Source organism: Gallus gallus, chromosome Z (assembly GCF_016699485.2).
Source record: "Gallus gallus isolate bGalGal1 chromosome Z, bGalGal1.mat.broiler.GRCg7b, whole genome shotgun sequence".
Lineage (NCBI taxonomy): Eukaryota > Metazoa > Chordata > Aves > Galliformes > Phasianidae > Gallus > Gallus gallus.
Genome location: NC_052572.1, coordinates 33,114,326 through 33,138,180, shown reverse-complemented (window position 1 = coordinate 33,138,180; position 23,855 = coordinate 33,114,326). Strand labels below are relative to the sequence as shown.

Below are 23,855 nucleotides of genomic sequence, written 5' to 3'. Positions count from 1 at the left end.
TCCCCGAGACCCGCGCGCCACGCGCGCTGTCCTCCCGCCGCCCCCCTCGCCAGGCCTCCCGCGCGGCGCAACGCCTCCCAGCCGCCCCGAGAGCGGGGCCACGCGGCAGCGCCGCGGCCGTGACCGCGGGAGGCCGCCGGGAGGGGCCGCAGCACCCCAGCGGCCGGGCGGAAGGCGGGCGGCGCGCGGCGGGCGGTGCGTGTGCGGCGGCTGCGCTCCCACACCCCCCCCCCTTCTTGCGCGCGCGGCGGCCGTTATGTGCCGGCGCGCCCAGGGCCGCAGCGCCCGCGTTCCCCCGGCGCGGCCGGGGCAGGGTTTCGCTCGGTTTGGCTCTGTGTCACACACAGATGTGACTCTTGTCTGTTCCCTGCGAATGTACAACCGTGACGGCTCACCTCCTCCCGCCTCCCTTCCCCCTCCACCCCCCCACCCCGGCACGAAAAAAAAAAAAAAAAAAAAAAAAAAACACCCTTTGACAAAAATCTCCTCAGATCCCACACCGAGCAGCAGCGGCCGCCGCAGCAGAGCCCGGGAGCGGATGGAGCAATGGGTGGGGAGCGGGAACCCGGCGCCGCCAGCCCCAACTTTCCCCCTGCCTAACTTTTCGCTTCCCTTCTAACGCTCCGCGCGGCTCTCCCTCTCTTCCCCTCTGCCGGGCTCGCGTGGCTCTCCGCGCCGCTCCCCGCTCGTTCGGAGCTCATAAGGAAGCGGCGAAGCGGCGGGCGGGAGCGCGGTCGGGGCGAGCGGGCAGCGGAGCGGGAAGGCAGGGCGGGAGGGGAGGGAAGGGGAGGAGAAGGGAGGGGGCGGCCGGTCCGCACGGCCGTGCTCGCCGCGAAGTTGGCGGCGGGCGCCGGGCGCGTTTGACAGCTGGGCGCGGGCGGGCTCCGCGGCCCCGGCTGGCACGGAAAGTTCGGAGGGGAGGAGGCGGCGAGGGGGCTGCTTCCCCCGCCGCGCTCTCCCCTGCCTCCCGCTCCGCCGCCCTTGCCCGGGAGCAATAAAAAGCGGCGCGGGGGTTCCGCTGCCCTCGCGGCCCCGCTCGCAGCCTCCCCCTCCGCCTCCCCTTTTCCCCTTCCCCAGCCCGACGGCCCAACGACAACAAACCAACCTGTGGAGGCTCTGACCCGGACCTGGGTCCCTCCTCCCATCACTTCCAGCTCTCCGCTGGAAGCTTTCCCCTCTCTCTGCCTCTCTGCCGCTCGGGCTGAACTTTTGGGGGCTGAAGTTTTAGAAGAGTCCGAAGGAGAGGGGAAGGGACTCTCATTTCTACTTTTTTTTTTTTTTTTTTTGAGGGGGGGGGAGGAAGAAACAACAACAACCAAAAAAAAAAAAAACCCAACCAAAAAACTACCCTCTCGTTTTTTTTTTTTTTTTTTTTTTTTTTTTGAAACCTCGCTGTATTTTTTTTTTAGTCCAAACCACCTGAAGGTGTGAGGGTGAGATACAGAAAGGAAAGCGGGGAGGACGAAGGGGAGGAAGGAGAGACGGAGAGAGGGAGAGTGGAGAGGCGCTGAGAGTCCCGAGGCAGCAGGAAGGGTGCAGGCACTGCCGCTGAGAGGAGATCGAGAGACAGGGGGTGCACTTGACAACCAGCATGCAGAGATGGTAAGAAGTTTCCAGCAGCCTTTTCGTTTTCATTCTAGCCTTTGCTTTGGTTTGATGTGATGAATCAACGGTGCAGCAACACCAGCAGCCCCGCTCGCGGTCCGCTGTGTTTCACTCCACACAAACCAGCGGCCGGGCGGCGAGGGAGGAGGGGGTAATAAATAAGTCAGCCCCGTGCTGCGTGGATTGGGGGAGAAAATGAGTTAGAGGCTGTGCTAAACTTCCAGAGAGTTTGGGGGGTTGCAATGGGATGGCCACATGCTTCTTACCGCCTCCTTCTCCCCGCTGAAGGCACGGGGATAGTTCTTTTTTTTTTTTTTTTTTCTTTTTTAATGTGTCTGTGAAGGGAGGGAGAGCGAAGGTGGAGTGGGGCTGAGTGGGGCGTGCGGTGCTCTGATCCTTTCCGGACACCACCTTCTGCTCGGAAACGAGCGGGGTTTGCTCACAGCGGAAAGGTAACCCCCGAGAGCGGGGGAAGGAGCGGCGCGTTGGCGTGCGAAGCATCGCCCGGGGCAGGAGGCAGAGGCGCGACCCCCCTCCCCGCAGCCTTTGTTGTGCATGAGCCCGCAGCGCGCCGCTCCGTCCCCGCGCCCGCTGCCGAGGGAGGGGGCAGCCCCAGCCCAACTTCCCCCAAGTTTTCGTGCGTGCTTCTCGTGCTGTGCAAATGCACCTCTGTGTTGCAGCAGGGTTTTTGCAAAGGAGGGCTGGGGCTTCCGCGGCCTCGTAGTTTAAAAATAAAAAGGCGAAATGACTGGGGACCTCGTTTGGCTGGAGTCCTCTCATCTGGGCTTTGATGTGAAGATAGGTTAAACAGCTGCGAAGAGCAAACACGTCTAAAGAGCCGTGACTCCTCTGACGTGCGTAGTGATAACCGCTCGTACGAGCAAGTGGACCGACCTCGGCGGGTGATGAGCGGTGCTCAGCCCGCACTCAGCGGAGTGGTGCGTTCCCATTTGCTGCTGGATTACTTCCCTGCTTCAGTCAGCGTCTGTCACCTCACTCCGGGGATGTTACGTATTTGCCTTGTGTGTCTCTCGCATGTACGTCTGCTTGTGCGCACGCACACAAACTTACACGTACAGAATAATATACATATATATATATATATCGTGTCTACATACATACGTGCATGTATACATGGCAGTCAGACTATAGATACAGCGTATGCCTCTGTGTGAATGGAGAGCTTGAGATGCAGGGTTTGTATTTTTCCCTTCTCTCCCTAACATGACATGTCTTGTTTCAGTGATCAAAGCCTCAATTGGAGTGTAGGAGATGCAACTGTCAAATGTAGGCAACAATAAGAAAAAAAAAAAAAAAGAAAAAAAAAAGGGAGGGGGAAAAAGCAGCATGTGCCCAGGACTGTGGTTACAGTAACGCTGACAGAAATTAAAGTGGTTTTGAAAGCAGCATGCGATTTATGATGGTTCCCATTTACCCTAGAGTCAAGCTGTTGTAAAATTGATGCACAAAAGACATCATGTAATAATCCGGTGTACCCAGGATTAAAGTGGCAACGAGTGTCTTTTTGTGTGTGTGTCTGGCCAACAGTCAAAATGGTTTGAAGCAATTTTTAAGTAAGAAGTCAAAGCAGAATATTACGTATTTCTTTTCTTAACCCGTGTGTTAGCCGTGCATGTTGGAATATTTTTAGGTGGAAGTGGACTTTTCTTTCTCGTTATCTTCCATTTCGCCTCTCCATATGACCCATCTCCGTAGGCAGGAGTTTTAAAATGGGGTAGCGTTTTTGTCATACATTCAGAGCACAAATGCTCGCGGTGTAATTACTGAGTTCATTTCAGACAGCAATATTTGATAAGCCCGATCAGCAGATCTGTGCAAGAATACAAAGTTCCCGTAAAAGTATGTGGAACGTTCCATGCCCTTAAAAATTGCAGGAATTTTTAATCTGAAATTTAATGGGGCATATGAGCTGTCTGATACGCTGCAGTTTCATTTTAAGCTGTCCGGTATTAATGAACCATCCAGCTGTGTATGTGTTCTGCCTTAAGTTCCTAAATCATGTGAATTAAAACAAAACAAAAAAAATTCTTATTTATTTCACTAAATATTTCAAGTGGTCCATCTTAACGTGATGCAGATGCAAGAAAATCTCAATGTAAATTATACGCTAATTATATAGTAAACTCCTTGTAAAACCTGGGAATGTGAAAGTGTTCCTGAAACACATACATCTTGTACATGTATTTGGAAAGGCTTGCCCTGGTACATTATTTTATAAAAATGCAACACCGGCGTTTCAGGGGAGCAAACTGTGCAGGCCTCTATTTTTAAAAAACATTGTATTTTTATTACTGAGGTGCGTGTGACTGCATTAGGCAAAGGAAAGGTACGGACAAAAGCAGAGATGACTATTGCTATATTAAAATGTAAGTGTTACAGTTTGAATTTTCTAGTGAGTTTCCAAGTTCAGTGCTTTACATAACATTTTGTCCTAATCTTGCTTGCTGTCAGAGATGTTTCATGGTTGTGCAATTGCTGCAGTCAAGAATGCCAATTTGCATTCCAGGAGTGTCATTTGATTACTTTTATCTGCACAGCTCGAAGACCAACCCAGACCTCTCATTTCATCTTGCCATGTCACGAGTCAGTGCTGTGTCGTCTTTTAAAAAATCTGCCTGATTTAGACAAGAAAGAAAAGTACTTTCATGTTACAGCCGCAGTCCCCTGCTAACTTGTCAGCAGCAGGATACGATTCACTTGGGCCCAGAAGAGTGGTACAGAGATGAGGGTTAGGCGGTTCAATAAGCCCATGGACAGGTAGTGTGTGACGTCCCAAGAGAGCTTAAGTTAATGAAGAACAGGTCTGCTTAGTTCTTCACACTCTGACCTGGTGCTGTCCCCACAGTTTTCTCATTTGATCTTTCCCAGCAAATTGATCTTTTCTAGTACTTTTTTGCCTTCCAAGTTAGTCCTTGTGGGACTGAAATTAGCAGAGCAACTTAAGTTGGATAATACAGCTGTTCAGAGAAGAAGAAATTGGACACTAGCTCATAAAGGGGGAGGGGGATGTAAGCTATTCTTTCTGTTGTTAGCTGAGTTTTCCTTTTTTTTTTTTTTCCCCCTTTCTTTCTTCTAGCTTTATTTTAGAGAACTTCACAATAGCCAATAGCCATATTACTTTGGAAGTTTGCTTTCTCTCTTATTTATAGTCTGTATGGATGGTCCATTGCACACTGCATTAAATGTGTATCCTTTAAATAAAACAAACATGCTTGCAGCATAGGCTGCAGGTTTGTTTTGGTATTTGTCAGTTGAACTTGCTTGTTAGAAATGATTTGCTAGTCTGTAATGAGGCTTTTACAGTTGTCGTAAGACATTTTAAATATCAATTGCACATGCCAACTAGATTATTTATAGCCTGCTAAATAACTGTAATTCCATAGTATCCAATACTGAAATGCAGTGGAGATTAAACAATAAAAGCCATTACAAATGGTATGTGTAAATATTATGGTAGGTGAGAATACAGTCAGAAAATTACCACTGGCATTACTGGTTTTCTGAAAAAGCAGCATATACAAACATATTGGTTTTAAACCAAGGCTCTCTGTATTTGAAATCTGTGTGCTAAAGTGGTACTGTGGTATTACCTATCATTCTTTCACATTATTCTGCACACAGTAGTTGAGAAGTGGAGTGGAGGTGCGCTTGGGTGTGTGTGTGCGCACGTGCACGTGTATGTGTGTATTTAAATACATACATGGCTAGCTTGTCAAACAGTGTAAGATTTCAAACTAGAATTTTGTAAATAGCATACGTTGGAAATGATTAAGGGGGTCTTTAGTATGCTGCGTGCCAATAAGCAGTATTTAACATTGTATCTCACAGCAGATGTTCTCACATATTATCCATGTCCTTTCAAGCTGTAGAATTGAAAACGCTGCTGAATGAAAACAAGAACACTTATTATGTAAGGGAAATACTGCTCTCTCTTTCCTTCAGTATTGCTTTTGAAAATGGGAAGGAAATGTAAAGGATCATTGGCCAGTTAAGCTCCTCTGCAGAGCTAGAGGGAGCTTCACAATTTTATTAGACATGTCTAAGGTTAAAAAAAAAAAAAAAAAAAAAAAAGTAGAAAAAGACTATATCAGGGGATGCTGATTGCTAACTTTTTTCAGAGCCAGTGATGTACCTTTTAGACTCAGAGGTGACTTTGTTCTATGTTAGAGGTGCATGTGTGTTAGTAGGACTTACGGCTGACTACAGATGTCATCAATTTCAAGCAAAAAATAAATACTGACAGCAAAGTAATTACAGTAAAAGAAATCCATGTAAAACAATGGATTCTTTACTAAAACAAAATCTATATTTTTTCCTCAAAGATGGGAGTTTCTTTCAGAGTTCCTTTTTCCTTTGCGTATCAAGCATGATCAACAAAATTTGGAGACCTTTATTCGCTGTGTATTTTTTATTGAAAGAGCCCTAAGTCTTGGTCTGCAAGTTTGCATGGGGCTTTTGTTTTAATGGAAGCTATTAGTATGTGTTGGAAAAAAAATTGTCCATATCTGGACATACAAAATGCTTCCCGTAAAATATAAAACAAGTAGAGCATATCTGTCATTTTGGAAATGTTTATCACTTCCCAATATAGGAATTTGTACTTAATTTAGAGAAATAGCATTTAATATGGCTTAATAAAAAGCATCTGTTTAAACCTTGTATTCTCTGTCAGTCTCATCCCACCTAAATTCTGACATATTTGTTCCAAAAATGCATCGATCATAATTGCTGCTTAATAGTTATATAGCAGCTTTTACAAGCATTATTTTGGACAAACTTATTTACCATTTAAGTAAATGATATAATCCAGTGAGATAAACGACCAGATTTGTCTCCTTTATCTCCTGCACAGTAACTCTCATTATTTGCCTTGCTAGTAAAAGCCTTTATTTGTAGATTATTAGAATCTTAGTACACTCAGGAGCTCTGTTGTAATTTAATGTAGTTGTTCAAAGAGGTTCTGTGATTTTAGAATCTTTTCATAGTGCTCTTACCACACGTTATAAATATGTATATTTTATACTCCAGATACATATGCAAATAGAATTTATCTTATTCCAGGTAAATCAAAGTTGTTGAGGGAGGATTCTTTTCATCTACAGTGTCTTTGTCTGTGCTTCCTCTTGGAATATTTTATGTGGAAAACACAAATTTGGATAACTTTGGATAATCATATTTGTTTTTATTTGTTAGTTCAGAGAGTTCTTTATGTTTTTTAAAAGAACTTTTTGTGTGTGCGTGTGAAATTAAAACATCCCTCTATTTAATTAGATTTTTGTAGAAAATTAAAAAGACCTACATAAGCTCTAAAAATATGTTGTCCACTGTGATTATTTTTCATTATAAAAAATAAGATGTCTGCTGTGAATCACAAACAAAAAGAAATCAAAATTCCATAAACTAATGACTGAAAAGTTTATAAGTCACCATCATCTGGTGCACTGTCTGGAAGCTCAGCTGTGTTTTTGCAGTGTGTTACAATTGGTTGCGCCTACAGTTCTGCTGCATATAAAACTTAATAAAGCAGGCCTGTTAGAATTCTTCGGCTATGGGGAGCATTTCAGACAGTATGCAAAGCATATTATGAACTGTTATCAACTGTAAATGAAACTGAGTGCACGTACAAAAGCTATCATGCTGTCAGCTGGAATCACACTGAATTAGTGTTGCAACTTTATCATATTTGTCAAATATGTATTATTTTGAATCTTGTGATTTGAGCTTTTAGTCAGTGCTTTTTAATGTTCAATACAAAGATGTAACAGCAAACAAAAAACATTTTTCCCTTATTGTGACCTGACATTTGCCAAAGTGCCCCATGCTGAAATTTCTTTTCAGTATCTTTTTTTCTTCCAAAGCCAGACATGTACCCAGACACAAAAGCCTCTGTGTATAGCAAGCTGTTTTAAATATTGTGACTCGACGATGTGCTGTCCTTTCTCTGCTTGAGCCAAGGATCTCTGCTCAGTGTCTGTGGATTACCAAGTCCCTTCTTTATTGTACCTCTTGTCAGCTATTCCTATTCATTTAACCTTTCATTAGTGTCTGTGCAGCTTCACTGTCTGGAAAGGCAAGAAAAAACCTAAAGGCCTACTGTCACAGTTATTAGATTTCTCGGTTACATCCCAGCAACCATAAAGGAGTAAGAGTCAACACTATTGTCATGCATGCTGCTGTCCTGGGGAGCAACTCTTCTGTGCATGTCAAGGACATGTGCCACATGTTGATAATGCATCCCAGGGATAAATGCACGACACGGGGGATAAACCAAGGCTGGCACTAATGAGCTTTGTAGGAGTTATTGCAAAGACAAACAGTTGTGAAGGAATTTTGCTTAAAATGCTGAAGAGATGGACTTGCATTAAGTGTTACCAAGGCTTGCTTGTGAGGTTCTTGTCAATCATGATAGTTTCCTCTAAGATCCGTTTACAAGGGAAAAAGTGTTTTCTGTGACTACAAAATGTATTGTTTTTCTTTTTTTCTTAAGCTAACAAGATAAAAAGTGTACTCAAAGTAGTACTCAGCATTACAGTTTATGACTTTTATTTTTCTTTTTTATAATTTTTGGGTCAAAACCTGCAACCCATGCAAATTACTTGAAAAGCAATCTAGGAATGTGAATTACAATGTATTTTGAAATGTTCATTTAAGGAAAGCTTTGAATTCACTCTAGGTGTTGTCAAAGCATTGACGCAGATTTGATGAAGGCATAAATTTGAACACGTTTGGGTATATTTAAGTAGTTTCATTCATGTTTGCCACCCTAAACAGTATGAATAGCCAAAATTAGTAGTTATGAGACTGTTCCCTCATTCCACTGAGGTGTATCTTCCACTTAGTGCAGTGTGATATTCATATATATTTGGCTTCCAAAGTTCCTGTGTGGCCCATCGTACAGACAGTATTAACTACATCCAACTGAACTCTGAACTTTCAGTTTTTACAGTACTAAAAAATGCATGCTTTCCCCAGACCTATCGTACCTTTTAGAACATATTTTAATCACATTTTTATAAGTGATGTTCTATGAATAAGATATCCAATTTTGTTTGACTTGCATGAGGAGATTTTGATCAAAACAAAATTAGACATGCTGATTAAGAGTTAAATTACAACTGAATTGTGCCCATTAGTTCTCTGTAAGGTGTAAGACTCTAATGTTGGTGCTATTCTTCCCAAGTGGGAAGTGGGAATAAAGCCATTGAAATCAGCTGAGTTACAGCTATTTGAAACTGTTGAATAAAAGTCTCCTCCTTTGCACTTCCCATGTGACATCCTAAGAGGTTTTTAAAGATGATAAATCTAGCAGGCTACAGAAAAATTCTTACGACTTCCTTACATTGACTTCTTCATAAATGTCAGTAATCATCATTTATTGATAAAGATGCTGAGCTTTTCATTTTTTTTTTCTTTATGAATTCTGGTGTGAAAGAGGTGAAGAGTGGCTGCACCTTTTACTTTAGTAGTACTCTGAGTGCAAAGTCACCACCAGTGTAGTAACTGAAGGCAGCAACAAGTTCCTCCACAGGAAATTGCACTTGAGAGAAAATTCAGTAAAAATTATTATATTCTTCTTGTTCAGACCCTGGAAACATTTCTACCTCTGATACTGAATTCCAGTTTCCTCAGATTAAAAGAGAAGCTATTATATTTTGTGATTTAAATTAGAAAAATATTTAAATAGAACAAAATATTCAGACATGAGCTGGAACAAATGCACTAGTGCCTACTCCATTTAAAACATCCTTTCGTTATTAGACTGATATTAGCTTTGATGAATCTAAAACTTACTACATGGTTCCCAAATCAAAGATGAAAGGGCCAGTTAGGAATCAAATAAATTTTCCTGTTGAAATGTAGCATTTGACATTTAGAAAGATGTGCTCAGCATGATGAACCACTTCTCTTTATGGAAACTTGCCTGGTGATTTTTGCACTAAAACTACTTTGAAATTGAATCAAACTCTAGTAAATGTGAGGTAAATTAACTTGGAAGTTCTGATTAGTGCCATTTTGAGCTAAAGGAAATATATTCCTGAAAGCTCTTCCCCCCTGCCCCCCTCTGTTTTATTGTTAATACACGCCAATTTTCATTGCTAAGTAATTACATCTGTTCTTTTGATAGACTTACTAGTCTAAATCCATTGTCTTTGTGTGGCAGTGTCCTAGTTTTATTAAAGTAAGATTTTGTTATTCACCTTACTGTGAAAGCAGCTGGTACTGGTCAAATATCCTTATACTCCATCTATACTCTTTCAAAGAGTTGTCATTATTAAGTAATTTACAGTGTACCGTACAATTTGGCTTTGCTGTTATACTGATCTGATGCCAATTACATGTTTCTAAAAAGCTACTCAAAATACTTTCCATAATGAGGGTCTGCACAGAATCGTAGGGATCAGCATTGGAAATTTTTGCTGAAAATGCTAAGAATTAGTTAAAAAAAAAACAACAACAAAAACCAAATCTTAGTAAAAACTTATTACTTTCCTCTGGTACTCTGGTAAGCCCTATCCATATTTCAGTTATCAGCTATATTTTGGGTTGACTTTTTGAAGATCTCCCATGCAATATGCCTGGTCAAAATAAATGACACTACGAAGCAGCTGAATAAGTGATTAAGTATGGTATTTAAAGAGGCTGAGGAATTTATATTCTTCAGTACACAAACTGGCATTTAGATTTTTTCTATACTTAGGTGCAAATATTAAAAAGTAACGTATGACATTGCATAAGTAATGTAACTAAAAGCTTCTGAGGGATTTTAAGTCCAAGTTGATTTACCATCCACATGGTAAGAGAGCTACCAAAAAAAAAAAAAAAAAAAAAAAAAAGTAGGAACAGAAAGCAATAGCAGGTAAATGATGCATGATTAAAATATTTTGACTTTTTTATGTTGCTCTTATTTATTAGCTTTTAACTTCAGAAAGTAAGTTATGAACTTCTCTATTTCCTACTAATCATGAGCAACTTGTGCTACTTAGGTATCAGCGGTGAATCTCACCAGCCGGTGTATTTACATGATTTATTATTTCAGTTAACTATTTTGTAAGCAAGAAGTTGTTCAGTTGTTGAGTGGGCTCCCTTCTGAAGGCAAATATGCCTCCCCTTTTGTCACTTTTTTTTTTTTGAATGCTTCTCACAGCATGAGAGGCAACAAGGATGGGAGTGAGCTACTTAGATATTCATAGTTAGGCTTGGGGATCAGAAAGTAGCAAGAAGCTTATCATCATCTGCTAACTGATAATTTAAATGAGCTAATTTCACAAGTTTGTTTCATGACTTTCATGAGTGGACTGGTCGTGTAGCTCTAGTCACCATAGCAGGGCAAGAGGCATGACTCTGCACACCTCTTCAATCTCTCATATTATCTGCATGTGCAGTTTTGTAGCCCTCTGGCTATGAAGTGGTTCACAGGTGTGGCCAGTAGGATGGGATGAGTTTTGCATAATATGTCTTTTATGAAAAATGTTCAGCAGTCACCAGGCAATATGAAGGGTTTGTGAGTATGTTAGATAAAACTTTCCAGTATGCAGGGAGTTACTGTCTTTACACTGTCAAAAACCGAGTGTCAAAATTCACTCTTCCCATGCAATAATTGCCAGACTTTTGAAGGATCTAGCCACAGGATGTTGAATTGTTGCAACAGGGAAACTAAATGAGTGGTGAAGTCAAGAAAACTATTCTTGTTCTCACCATTATGGATTTAAGCCTTGGTTGGGGATACAGTGGAGTACAACTGTCCACCTTCAAACTTCAGTTTGAAATGTATTCTGTTTTAAGGATTGTTATTTCTCTTGTGGTAATAAGTTTACAATAAACCAACATAAATTTAGGCTTTTAACAAGCAAAATATGCATGTTCTTCATGCCTTACATATTGCAAGAATGATTTTAATTTAACATGCTTTTTCTTTTTAAAAGTATTGGTGGCATATCTGGCAAGATCAACTACAGATGTAGTGGAAGTTTAGAATTTTTGCTGCAGCTTTCCTGAGAGATGCGTGCTTGTCTGTGTGTCTGCCTATATGCATGTAGATGTGCAATATATTATTCTGTATACATACACAATATGTTATTACACATGTCTATATAAATAAGATATATATATATATATATATATAAAAACCAGACAGACATGCATACACACATAGTACATATATACGTGCATACAAATAAATGTACATTATATACAGAAGATTTTATGGAAAGCTACTTATGTTATCAGGAGAGTTTTCGGAACTGTTCTGGTTCTTGACTACGTGTAAGAAATAAATGAGTCTTAACAGGTATCTGTGAAAATAAGTGCATTTCTAGAAGGGAGTCCAAATACTTTATCTCCCTTTATCTTAGGAGAGCATTTTAGGAAATATTGGTCTTCCCTCCCTTCTCTTCCTCTCCTGTCCCCTTCCCTTTCTGTCTCTTCTCTTTTTAGAATTTTGATGACTTCTGACTTCCATGTATGATCACAGTATTTTGTAAAAGGCATGACACTATGTCTTTTGGCATACATTCTACAAGAATGACCAAAAATGGGCTGGCTTTACACTGGCTTGCATAAGAGGATCTTCATTTATCTTCGGTTCTATTGCCATTATAATGTACATTGAAATATACTGTGATCATATTATCATGGGAATGTTTGCACAATGTGCAGGCTTAGTTAATTATCACTGTATTATAAGAAGTATCTGTATTTTCTGTGAAAAAGTTTAATCTGTGAAGATTTGAGTAACTTGCTATTCCTAATTCCTCTTGGGAACGTAGCTGGTTCTAGCTGAGGCTTACCATTAAATAATAGAAATAGGCATTGACAAAATGCCATGCCAGGGTGGAAAGAAGCATAGAAGTTCAGAAATCAGATGATAGTTAATGAAACCTCAGTTCACTTAGTGTCATAGAAAACTTGACTTAATATCCTATATGTAATCGTAGTGTTGCTGGTCACTGAGCTGGGGATGCAGAATGGCTGAGTCCTGTGAACAGATACAGACTTGTTTTGTTCTGTTTCAGGCAAAGTAGAATTTAGTGCAATTGAGGCACTAGATGGTTTAATTGAAAGTATTGGGTACTCTGTTAGAGGGTTTGTACTGCACTCACTGCTGGCCTTTGGTAGTTAAAATCTCTCAGTAAACTAGGATATTGAAATTTCATCCAAGGATGCCAGGAAAATGTGTTACAAACTTGAATCATAGGACGAGGTCAGAAAGCATTCTTGGACCTTTCTCAGTTAGAAACATGGGACGTGTGTGGCAGTTCAGGATAGAAAGTGAGAGAACTTCATGAGCAGTTTATTTAAAATGAGCTGATGGAAGGGGTTTTTCTCTCATCAAAGCAGTCAGTGGTAGATTTCACACTGCTTTCAAAAAAAAGTTGGATTTTGTAAATCTCTACTTCTTGTGATACTGTTACTGCAACGTAACCTCTAGTAGGATTTTGTAGCTTGATACATTGATGTTGGTTGTTCTGTCTGTGTGTGGTTTACCTGGGGAAAGCTACATCACATAAACTGCAGGGTAGCTGATACACTGCGAATCTGCCTCTTGGTCACCTGACCATTTCTTCTTTGTGTAGGTGTCTTTTGAAAGTCCATGGGCATTTGGCCTTTGGATTTCATGAACTTAATCCCTAGTTTTCAAAACAGAACTGGAAAATGGCTAGGCAGTGTTATTAACACTGGGAACTTGAATAGTTGTCCAAAACCTCATGGAACTGGAAAAAAAAAAAAAAAAAAAAAAAGGAAAAGAAAAGAAATTCAGTATTTCTTCTAAAGTTATGAGACTGGTAAGAACTGAAAAAGGGAGGCAATTTTATTTCAACTGATAGTTTCAGAGATAAAAAAAAAACAACAGTGAGCAGAAATCAGCCAATGTGTGGTCTGCATGGTATTATCTGCTGTAGCATGTAGTCGTAAGTTGATTGTGAAGGGTGGAAATGTGGATGATAATGTAATTCTGTGGTGTACTGTAATATTCTCAAAGTACAAGTCTGTGAATAAACTTGATGTGGATGATGACTGCCATGCACACCTAGAGCCTTGTATGACTATTTGTTGTTCTGATGTGGATTGTTACACTGTAGTGCACGGAATTACAGTACCTACGTATTTATTCATGCCTTTTTCATGTAGAATCAGAGCCCAAAGTATGCAATATGAAGTCTTTGCTTTATGTGCAGCTAGTTTACTAACTGTTCTATCTTGATGTGTGGGAAAGATTAAGGTAAGCAGGAGTCTGATAGTTTCTGATGAAGGCACAACTCAGACAGGGCTAACACAGGTGAACACAGGCAGGTATTTCTGAGGTATACTCAGATGCTGTCAGGTTTGTTTCTTTCTTCTCCAGGAATAAAATATTTTTTTCATGCTATATTCATGGTTTGGGTTTGTGCTGAATAGTTACAGTAGCTCATCCAACAACTGTGCAAGTTCCACACACATTGCTTTTGGGATGGTATTAATAGTACTGATTTTAACTGAGGAAATCTTAAATTGTTTAATCATAAGTGCCACTCTAACTATGTTGCCACAGTTGTAATCAATAAACAAACTCATTCAGCTTAAAAGAGGATAAGCATCTACTGACATTATTCTTCACAGAAATCCCTGTCTGTGGAAATTTGATTTCTTCCGTCATAGAAGTACAGTATGTGACAGCATAGGCACACTTTCTAAGCATTCAGCAAGGTCCATGTTTTTTTTGTGGTGGTTTTTTTTGTTTGTTTTGTTTTGTTTTGTTTTTTTGTGACTGAAGAAAGAGAAAGAAGGTTATTGTCAGGTGTTGTCTAGAAGGGACACGATGTTTGCTGACAGAAGAAATACTACTGCCAACATCAGTACGCCATCTCTCTAAACATTAGCTAAATGGATGGAAGGAGTATTACTCTACCCATCCAGGGGAAGTACAAGGTATATTTTTTTGTTTTAATTGTGACTGAGAGTATGAAGTTAAGGAAGTATTGACTTTTATAAAATAGTTTCTAAAACTAAAGTTTGTGGTTTGTTTGCGAATCGAGAGCATATAAACTGATTTCTAAACACTTGGAACTCTTAAAAATACTACCATGTTTTGTGCAGATAACAATGTAATGCATTTTACCCTGGAAAATCACAATAATTCCTATTGTTTTAACTTAATGCAAGCTTTCAGTATAGCTACCCCAAAGGTTTCTGTACTCAGAATATCAATTACAAAGACAGGTTCAGTGTGTTCAGAGAAGACTGAGATCAGTAAGACCTCTTGCTGAAAAAAGAAGACATTAAATGTGCTTCTTTATAGGGGAGATGGTGGAGGAAGGAGATCCTTTCAAACATCTAAGCAAGATTATTCAAACTAGTTGAAGGCTACCTCTTTCTGTAGAATAAAACAAGATATCCGTAAGGTTAATCCTTATTACTCCCATTACATTTCATTTGGTGTCTGGTTGGTTTCATAAATTAAAACGTTTAGAGACTAGATACCTAATTGAGCTCTCTGAGTTTACTTACTCTGAATTTAGTTCTAAAGACCCCTTCAAGGGTGTAAGTTGAAGGTGTGTTGATGATATGTCTTTGACACTAGGGTTCTTTTCTTTTCTCATGCCAAGGTAAGTACTACTTGTATAATCTTTGCCTAATTTATTTGGGAATCAATAGAATTTGGTGTTTCATCCCAGATTTAAGATCCCATGCCCAGAGTCATTAAAGAATTTTCTTTGATTTATATAAATGTTTTATCATAATGTAGTCTTTAGGGAAGAATGACACTCTTTCACTGAAAGAAAAGAAATCATTCAAAGGATTGAGTTTCTTTTTCTTAATGTGTAATATAGCCCATTTTAATGCTGCAGGGCAATATTTTTTTCTTTCCAGATTATGAAGGGTGTTTCAGCTGAATATGCTCAAACCTTTAAAAATCATTTGGTGTGAGAACTTTTAACGTTTGAGGGTGTTTTTTTTTTCTTCTTCTATAATGCATTATACCCTGCCTTTGAGCCTTCAATTTAAGTCTTCTGTCATATACTGCCAAAAAGTTTGTTCAGAGCTCTGTCTGTGTTGAAACATGTATGCCTGTCCCAGTGTCATAACTAATTATATACCTTGTATGCTTACTTCTAGTAATTGGAAAGTAGACCTACCGCAGGATACATTTTAGTATTAGATTGTATCTTGGGGACATGCTACAGAAATCAAGTTTTCACCAAGCAGCAACTTGAATTTGTAAACAGATATTACTATTTTAAGTGCTTCATCTCATGATTGTTTCTTGACATCTATGTGTGTTTGTTTTAAAGTTGGGGAGAGGGTATTTCTGAACTGTACCTCTGCATGCATGGTAATTATATTCTTAACCTACTTCTCTTCAACCACAGTATTCTGAAGTATCTGTTGTCTCTAGTTCAAAAGGAGGACTTTTCTTTCCATAATGGCTCTCTGCAAATTTTTCTTTGGAGGTTCAGATCTTAGCAGAAAATGTGTGTCTGCACTGTGCCTGGCTAAGTTCTGCTTGGCTGCAGTGCTGTTTTCAGTTCCTAACTTAACAAGGGCGGGGGGGGAGGAAGAGAAAAAGGGAGAGACTGGCATTTTGATCAGGAAAAAGCATAAGAGAAATCTAGGGAAAACTAACACTCATCTCATCTTCTTCCTTGCAGCGTCATTTGCTTGTGTTTTGTGTTTGTGTATATATACATAAACATGTACGTGTATGTGTATCTATGCATTTTTGTAGGTACATGCAGGAAGACAGAAGGAACCTTGTGGTTATGTCTAAAGTTTTACTTTGCATGCTCGCAGCTAGACTAGCAAACAATGACTTATATGCATCAGCATGTATAAAATATGTGCTCCTTGTCCATGCCTGCTGAATGAAGACTTTTCCAGTCTTAAGTCTGAGAGCTTCACATCTTGTCGCAATTAAAGTCTTACAACTGAGCATTTAATGCAAGTGATAGATTACATTATTGTTAGGATATGTTCTGATTTTGTTGTTGCTTTAAAAAAAAAAAAATACAATACCACGTTTTATGGGAGTTGGATGGGTAGCTGCTCTTACTCTTACTTTCACAGAGTATGTATCTGTTTTACTAAAACTGCAACAGTAGTAGTTGAATTTCTTCTAAAGGCATGTTTAGTTTCTTTTAGATAAAATGGGAAAATAATGTATATATCAGTGACAATGACAGTTTTACAGGAAAGCTTTTTTAGTTTGTTTGTTTGATAAAGAAATAAGTACTTGTTCCTCATTATGGGAAACTTCAGGTACATTTTCTTTTCCAAAGAAAGGTTTCTTAGACAACTTACTAGTTACTGAAGTTTCTGTGTTACCTGTTAGTTTCTGTGTTCAGAAAGCAGCATGATTTTCTCAAACTCTTTCATTACTGTGTATGGTGTGGATTGCTGTGTGGATTAAATCACTTACTTTGAAAGTTTTTGACAACAGGTTATATATTTTAAGCAGTTCATTTATCTTGTCAGGCAAATTTATCTTCCACTTTCCACAACAGGCATTTTTGAAGGTTCAGAGAAGGAGAAGACTGGGTCAGTTTGACCAGGGAAAGTATAATAATGTCCCACATTCCAATTTTAGACCGTTTCAGAACAGGTTTAATATTTCTTGCAAACAAAGATGTGAATGTACACCATATAATATCCTTAACTGATTTTTAAACTACGGATTTCTTTTTCAAAAAGTTGCAGAATTTCAGTATCCTAATTTCTTCAAAAGAATAAAGCATTATATGTCTCAATACAATAGAACACATTTTATATACAGTTTTTTTAAACATGTATCTTGTTTGAACGTTAGCCATTTTATTCTCTCTCATCTGTTTTAACAACTCTCCACTCACCCATGGGTTCAAAACACTTAACAGGAAACTAAGCCAGCTATTTCAGTGATCTGAAAATTGGAGATAGAGTTGTCTGAGAAGCACGAACATCTTACTTGGCCACTAGGGAAGAGAAGGAGCTGGGTATTTTCCTATACTGCAATCTGGGGAATTTGTCTTCTCTATATATCATTTATATATCATTCATTCTTCTCCCAGCTGATATATTTTCTTTTTCCTTTCTTTTTTTTTTTTTTTTTTTTTTCCCCTGTGAGGGAGTAAGAGAGTTTCATCCATATCCTTCAGCCACATAACTATCTGAGACTTCTTTCTGCCAGATGAGTTTTATGGTTTTCAGCTTCTCCCCAGGCTTCTGATTTTCAAGTCCATCTATACTCTAAAACCTTACCTCAAGGATTCCAGAGCAATAGCAAAGAGAAACTGGCTTGAGAGTTTTCAGTTCTAGTTACAAGAGTGTTAGTTATCAATGAAATCAAAACTACAAGCAGTGGAAGTGGGCCACAGAGCTATTAGCCTATAGAGCCAAATAAATTCAGCATTGGTTCTACTAATTTTGTGTTTCAAGAGGCTTGCCATGCTGCATGGGCCAATATTTGAATTAGAAGCTCCAAACTTCTTAGAAGTTAGTAACTCTTGCCTGGAAAAAAGATTCCCACTTTCCCTCAAATCTGAGGTTTTCAAATTTTGTCAATTAGTGTATATTGAAGTTTACATATAGATGATTAGAAGATAAGTTCATCAGTACAGTAAAGATGAATGAGACCGTTAACAGTAGTATTGATAAGCTATATGTCATTTGACAACAAAAGGAAACACTGTAGCAGTAAACCAGTTGTTGTTGTTGTTGTTGACAAGGACAAAAATTATTAAACTATATAAAATAATCAGTAAAATGCTGCGTGGAAGAAAAAAAATCTTTTTTTGCTCGTAGTGAGAACTGTTCGGCCTGATGCTTTTTTTCTGTAGCATGTAGGTAAACATAGAGCAGATTTATGTATGTCCTCATTGTTCATTTGGTCGAGCTTATAACTGTTACGTTACTCAAATGCTCAGAATATAAAACAAAGGAGTTGATAATATCCATAATTGTGAGAAGACAATACGAAGTTTTGCCTTCTCTGTTGGTTGTTTTAGCGATTCCCATACTAATTAGTACGGTGACAAGTAGTACTATAATTGTCATTTATTCTATGGTACATTTTCTTAGGGGAGAGTAAAGTAAGATCCTCTGTGAAAAAGTGAATTATGTTTAATTTGCACAAATTTGGCATGATTTTGAAGTAACCATGTTTAAACTATGCAGGAATGGACTCAGCTATGTGAAGCGGGACTGAGTGGTGGTCGTATTCAGTATCTTAGTTCTAGATTATGAGTTTAGAAGGAGGTTTTGTAACAGTGGTCTCGTAAGTATGATACAAATAGAAAAATACAGATGTGTTTTACCAGTGGTCATCCAGTCTTCTGCTGGTTCGTCATCCACTGTCTCATTTTAAGCTTCCAAACAGGTTTTGATACATGTGCATAAAACTTATTCAACGTCAGCATTCTTTTTGAAGGTGACTTGTACTGCTTTATATTTTATTCATCTTGATGATTCGATTTTTAAGCAAGCTTATTGCAGTTTTTTGAATGCTTTGCGAAGCTTACAAAACAGGAGTAGAACACTGATGATATTTAACAACTTGTCTGGTGCCATCTTACTTAACCTTGTGTATTAAGTATATAAAAACTTAGAGCATATAATACCTGTATCTAACATATATGGTGGAGGGCACCTGGCTGGAAAAAAATCAAAAGACTTGTGTGCATGGCAGTGCTGTTGTCTTTTGCCTAGTGTGCAACATATTATTCTGTTAGGCCTCTTGGGAAGACAGAGATCTTTTTTAAGCTCAGCAAAGTTGAATTACTTTTGTTGTGCAAAAATCCCTAAAAACAAAATCCCATCAAGCCAGACCCCCAGCATCTGGTTTTCATCTGCTCTGATTGTATCAAGAGGAAACAGTCCCATATAGATGAAGAGCTGTATTCACCATGAATTAGATCCCTAGTGTGTTTGCAAGCATTGAAAGAACCACTATCCAGAACTCCACGGAACACTTGTCTGACACAGTGAATGTAACTTTTTTTTTTTTGTTTCCTAGTGTCACGTTTATATTTCTCGTATTTTTCAAGAGCTTTTTTGAAGCTAAATAGAGTTTTTTTTCCAGAGCCATTATACACAGGGAGGTTATGCTTTCATAAAAGAAAAGCGTCGTCTGTTATTTGATGCATTTCAGTACCATCAGTACCATATCAGTACGCTCTCAAGGGGAAAGTATGGGTCTGATCCTCCCCATTACTTGTTCCCCTTTTCCCATTCCCACAAATGCCTGCCAGACCTGTGATAAAGTAACAAAAAATCAGTTTTAACAGACTCTGAAATGTGATTGGTGCTGTCTGGACTGGGAAGGAAGGATTCCAGAAACATGATAGATGGTAAGATGAAGCTCTTCCCCGGTGCAAAATGAAGTCCGTGCCTAATTTGGAGATAACAAAACATCTGGTTCCTTGACTGATCTAACTTACTCTGAAGATCTGCAGAGGACTACAATATGTCTTGTACATATTTAGTATTTTGGAGGGCTTGAACTCCAGCTGTGTTCCCTCTGATAAATGATGAGCTATAGAGAGAGAGATGAGCAAATTTCAGGTGTCTCTAAGCAAAAAGCAAGAGAAACAAACCAAATTAGTGACAAGGAACATCTTCTAATGGATTTATTTTAAATAAAAAGTGCTTTCTTGAAGCCTTGATATTTATATCAGTGGGAAATGAACTGTAGTAAATTCAACAGGTGCAGGCAAGGGCAAGTGTCTTCACCGGTTGAGTAAGAGAACAGAGTTTGAATTGGAGTGAAGTAAAAACAAAGCAATGTACCTGCTAACCAGTCCAACACTCCTTAACATTGCCCCCAAATCAATAAACACAATATGTTTGCAGATTTTCTGTCAGTGCATTGATAAAGGCGTAGATTTGTCTCCCCGACTTCAGTATTTTGTTTAAAATTTGTTTAGATTTTTTTATCTGTCCTTAGTACTTTACTGGGCCATTCCCTGTGTGAGCTACCTTCTTATAACTTTGATATGCTTCTTTCATTTTATGATCTGTTTTTACTAATAGACAATGCTTGATACGGATGTGTTGATTTTTTTTTCTCAGAAGACGTCAATCAAGTTAATTCTGCAAGTTGAATTTAATCCCACGTGGAAAAAGTACAACTTTTAGCACACAGATTTACAAGATGTAACTAGCTTCCCATCTGGACTATCTGACTACTTTGTGAGTCTGCAGACTTTTACCAGTTACGGCTCTGGTTTGTCTACATAAAAAAATTTCCTTCTCCAGATGTAGTCTTAGTAAGAAGCATTTGCATTCTCTTGAGCCCCTTTACATGCTCAAACGCTTCTCCTGAACTCTTAATTAAAATAGGTGATTTAATTAAAGCATGGTTTCTCTTACTCCACTGTCCTAACTAAACTTCCAATCAATCAGTCTTTTTGATTGTTCTGAATAGTAAATGTATGTGTGCCAAAACCCATGAGAGAAAAAAATAAGTAAGTTGTCTTCAGAACATCTGAACGAAGCAAATGAAATTCTTCCCAACATTCTGTATGTTAGAGGTACCCATAATTCAGTGAAAATGCGCAGAAAAATGGATTTTGAATAGAAAGTCTTAGTTTCTTGAAGATGGCAGTTCAGGTTACAAAAATGTGCTCTAAATGTAGCATAAAATAACAATTTGGGACTGTGTTTTAAAACTGCTCAGAAATGTTGGTTCACAGTAACCTTAGTTCACTAACTCAGACTTTTCCATTGCTTGCTACAGATAGAAAAGACTGCCAGTAATGCAGTGCTGGATATTGAGAAATGCATAGTCAGAATGATGCATCCTAGCTAGGTTCTGTGAACTGTCTATGGAGACCTAGATGTCCTAATTGGAAAAATACCTTGCACTTCCCTTGTCCTGCATTAAGTCTATGAGATGGTTATATTAGGTTTGTTGAGCTGGCAATGGCTAAGAGTCAAACTACCACCCAAGCAGGTCACACCTTGTTTCCGGACTCTTCTATTGCTTGCAAGCACCACAGGAAGGATGGGGAATGAGGACTGTGGTCAGTCCACACCAGCTTCCTCTTTCTCCTCATGCTTTTAACCTACTCCAGTGTAGGTCTTTCCATGGGCTGCAGTCCTTCAGGAAAAATCTCTCTTCGTGGGCACAGCTCTCCATGGGCTCCACGTGCCTAACAGCTCCTTCAGAGAATACCCACCTGCTGTAGCACGGGATCCTCTGGTGGCTGCTATCTGAATGTCTGCTCCAGTGTGGCCTTCTCCAAGGGCTATGGAGGTTAAGCTGCTTCACTGTAGTGGCCTCTACTGGAGAACCTCCTGACCTGTTTCTTACCCATTTTTTTTTCCCACACCTCACTGCCTATGCTGTGCTTTGCCCAATCTCATTTCTGCCGGGGCACCCACATGTGACTGCAGGGCCCAGCCATGTCCCATGGCGGGACTAGTGGAACCGGCCGCGTCTGACATGGGGTATCCCCAGTCTTGTCTCACAGAGCCCATGCAGCCCCTGGGGATGGGGACACGGAATGCAGCTTTAAATTAATACTATTACTGTTGTGTTATGTTCATTTGATAGTTTATTAACTGATAGTATTTTGTGGTGGTGGTAGTGTACTCAAGTTGTCTAGAGCACTTTTACTCGATTCTTTCCTTAACTTTTGTGATTTGTAGATAGGCTGCCCACACCACTTAACGTGGGGGGAATCTAATTTATTCCACAGAAAAATTGCTTGCTTGTTTACTTTCCTATGACTGTATCCTGAGCCTGCGTTGGCCCAGTCAGCCACTCAAGTATACACCTCAGGTATAAGCAGGGTCCAGTGCCTACTAAGCACAACGACTGAGGCCATATGCAGCTGATCTATTTGGTATTGCCAAGAGTATTTTAACTGTTACACTGATTGCAGGTCCTAAGTGAAGAAAAGTTCCATGCTTAGAATCCATTATTCCTGACTTGATGAAAAACAAAGTGGTTCATTCTAGTCTTACAGAATATAGGAGTCTGATCTTTTAGTGCTGCATGCTATCTAGGGCCTTAAGTCCTTGTTACAAGGATTATAATTTAACATTAAACATGCTAGGCTAAAAAAAAAAAATCATAAGATAGCATTTTTTCTTTTGTTCTTTTAAAGCATTTTTTTCTCATTCATTAACTGTTAGAAGTCTGTGATCATTTACATTGCTTGGCTTGCTGTTTGGCAGCATTATGTTTTGCTGTATTTTCTTGGAAGGCAAAGAGTTTCCTATGAAAGGAGAATTTTTGGCTTTCTACAGTCTTTTCCCAATGAGGTCCCTTTGCGTGGAAGATTATGTGAAGAGATCAACAGTGATGCAACTTTGTCTTCTTGCCATGTATCTCTCCAGATGATTAGTTCTCTGGTTGTCTGGATAATATTTTTAACTATATCTAAATAAGGAAACAGGGAACCCTGCTGAAGATTTGCTAATTTGCTGCTTATTACATCTAGTCCACCACAACTTTCATTATTGTCAACTAATAATATTTCTTTTTCCAGACCTGCTGATATCTTACTCCAAAGGAGGTAATCACAAAATCTTTGAAACCTTTTCAGGTCAGCCATCTTGAGAAGTGCCACCACATGATCTTCTCTTCCAGTTAATTAAAATGTCAATGTGTTTTGAAACAGGCTTCATTTCTAGACAAACAAGAGCTGCGAATTGTTTGCAGTCAGGCACTTTGTAAGTGCAGTTCTCTCTAATTAACTGAATTCTTCTGTTTCCTCTTAAGTTTGGAACATGGTACAAGAAATTTCTGGTATGTGTTTTTTGGAGGAAGGGGTCAGTGCTGCTTTTCTTTTCCAGGTTTATATTGCTTGAGAGATTGTGAAGCCAGATAAATAAAGTAGGAAGGGATCTGGCAACATGCACTTTTTAATGTAAATTCGTAACTGAGGAATAATTATAAAATTAATGACTTTTGGTACTCAGATATTTATTTAAAACCTGTTTAGCACACAGATATATAAATAACTTCTTAGAAGACTGCATGAATCTGTTTTATGACTATATTTTAGAGTTCTTCTGTACAACTTTTAATGTTAGACTTTTTTCAAGATTTTCTTTCTCTCTTTTTATTATGGAATGTATGGAGGAATTCCTATGACATGTTAAATTTCACTTGAGTTTAGCAGAAATTGGCCCCAGATGTAAGTTTTCTTTATCCAGCCCCAGAGCGCCTGAACATAGAGTACTTCTTCCAAAGGCAGAAGTTGTGTGTGTTCCTGTCTGAAGTCTTGGGCTGAGCCAATCTCAGCTGCACAGAATAAATTCAGGACCGT

The 23,855-nt window shown here is 39.3% G+C and overlaps 1 protein-coding gene across 12 annotated transcripts in view; it reads left to right on the top strand.

Annotated features, from left to right (window-relative positions):
* Positions 1–501: 501 nt before the first annotated feature.
* Positions 502–23,855, top strand: part of BNC2 (basonuclin 2) — a 372,426-nt gene continuing 349,072 nt past the window's right edge. For 6 of the 12 annotated variants that reach the window (XM_040656244.2, XM_040656247.2, XM_046905881.1 and 3 more), the window contains exon 1: positions 502–2,543. In XM_040656244.2, coding sequence (XP_040512178.1) covers positions 2,511–2,543 — 33 coding nt within the window. In that variant the 5' untranslated portion in view covers positions 502–2,510. The remainder of the gene's footprint in view (positions 2,544–23,855) is intronic. The other 6 variants (XM_040656245.2, XM_040656243.2, XM_015280201.3 and 3 more) reach the window with 4 other exon arrangements.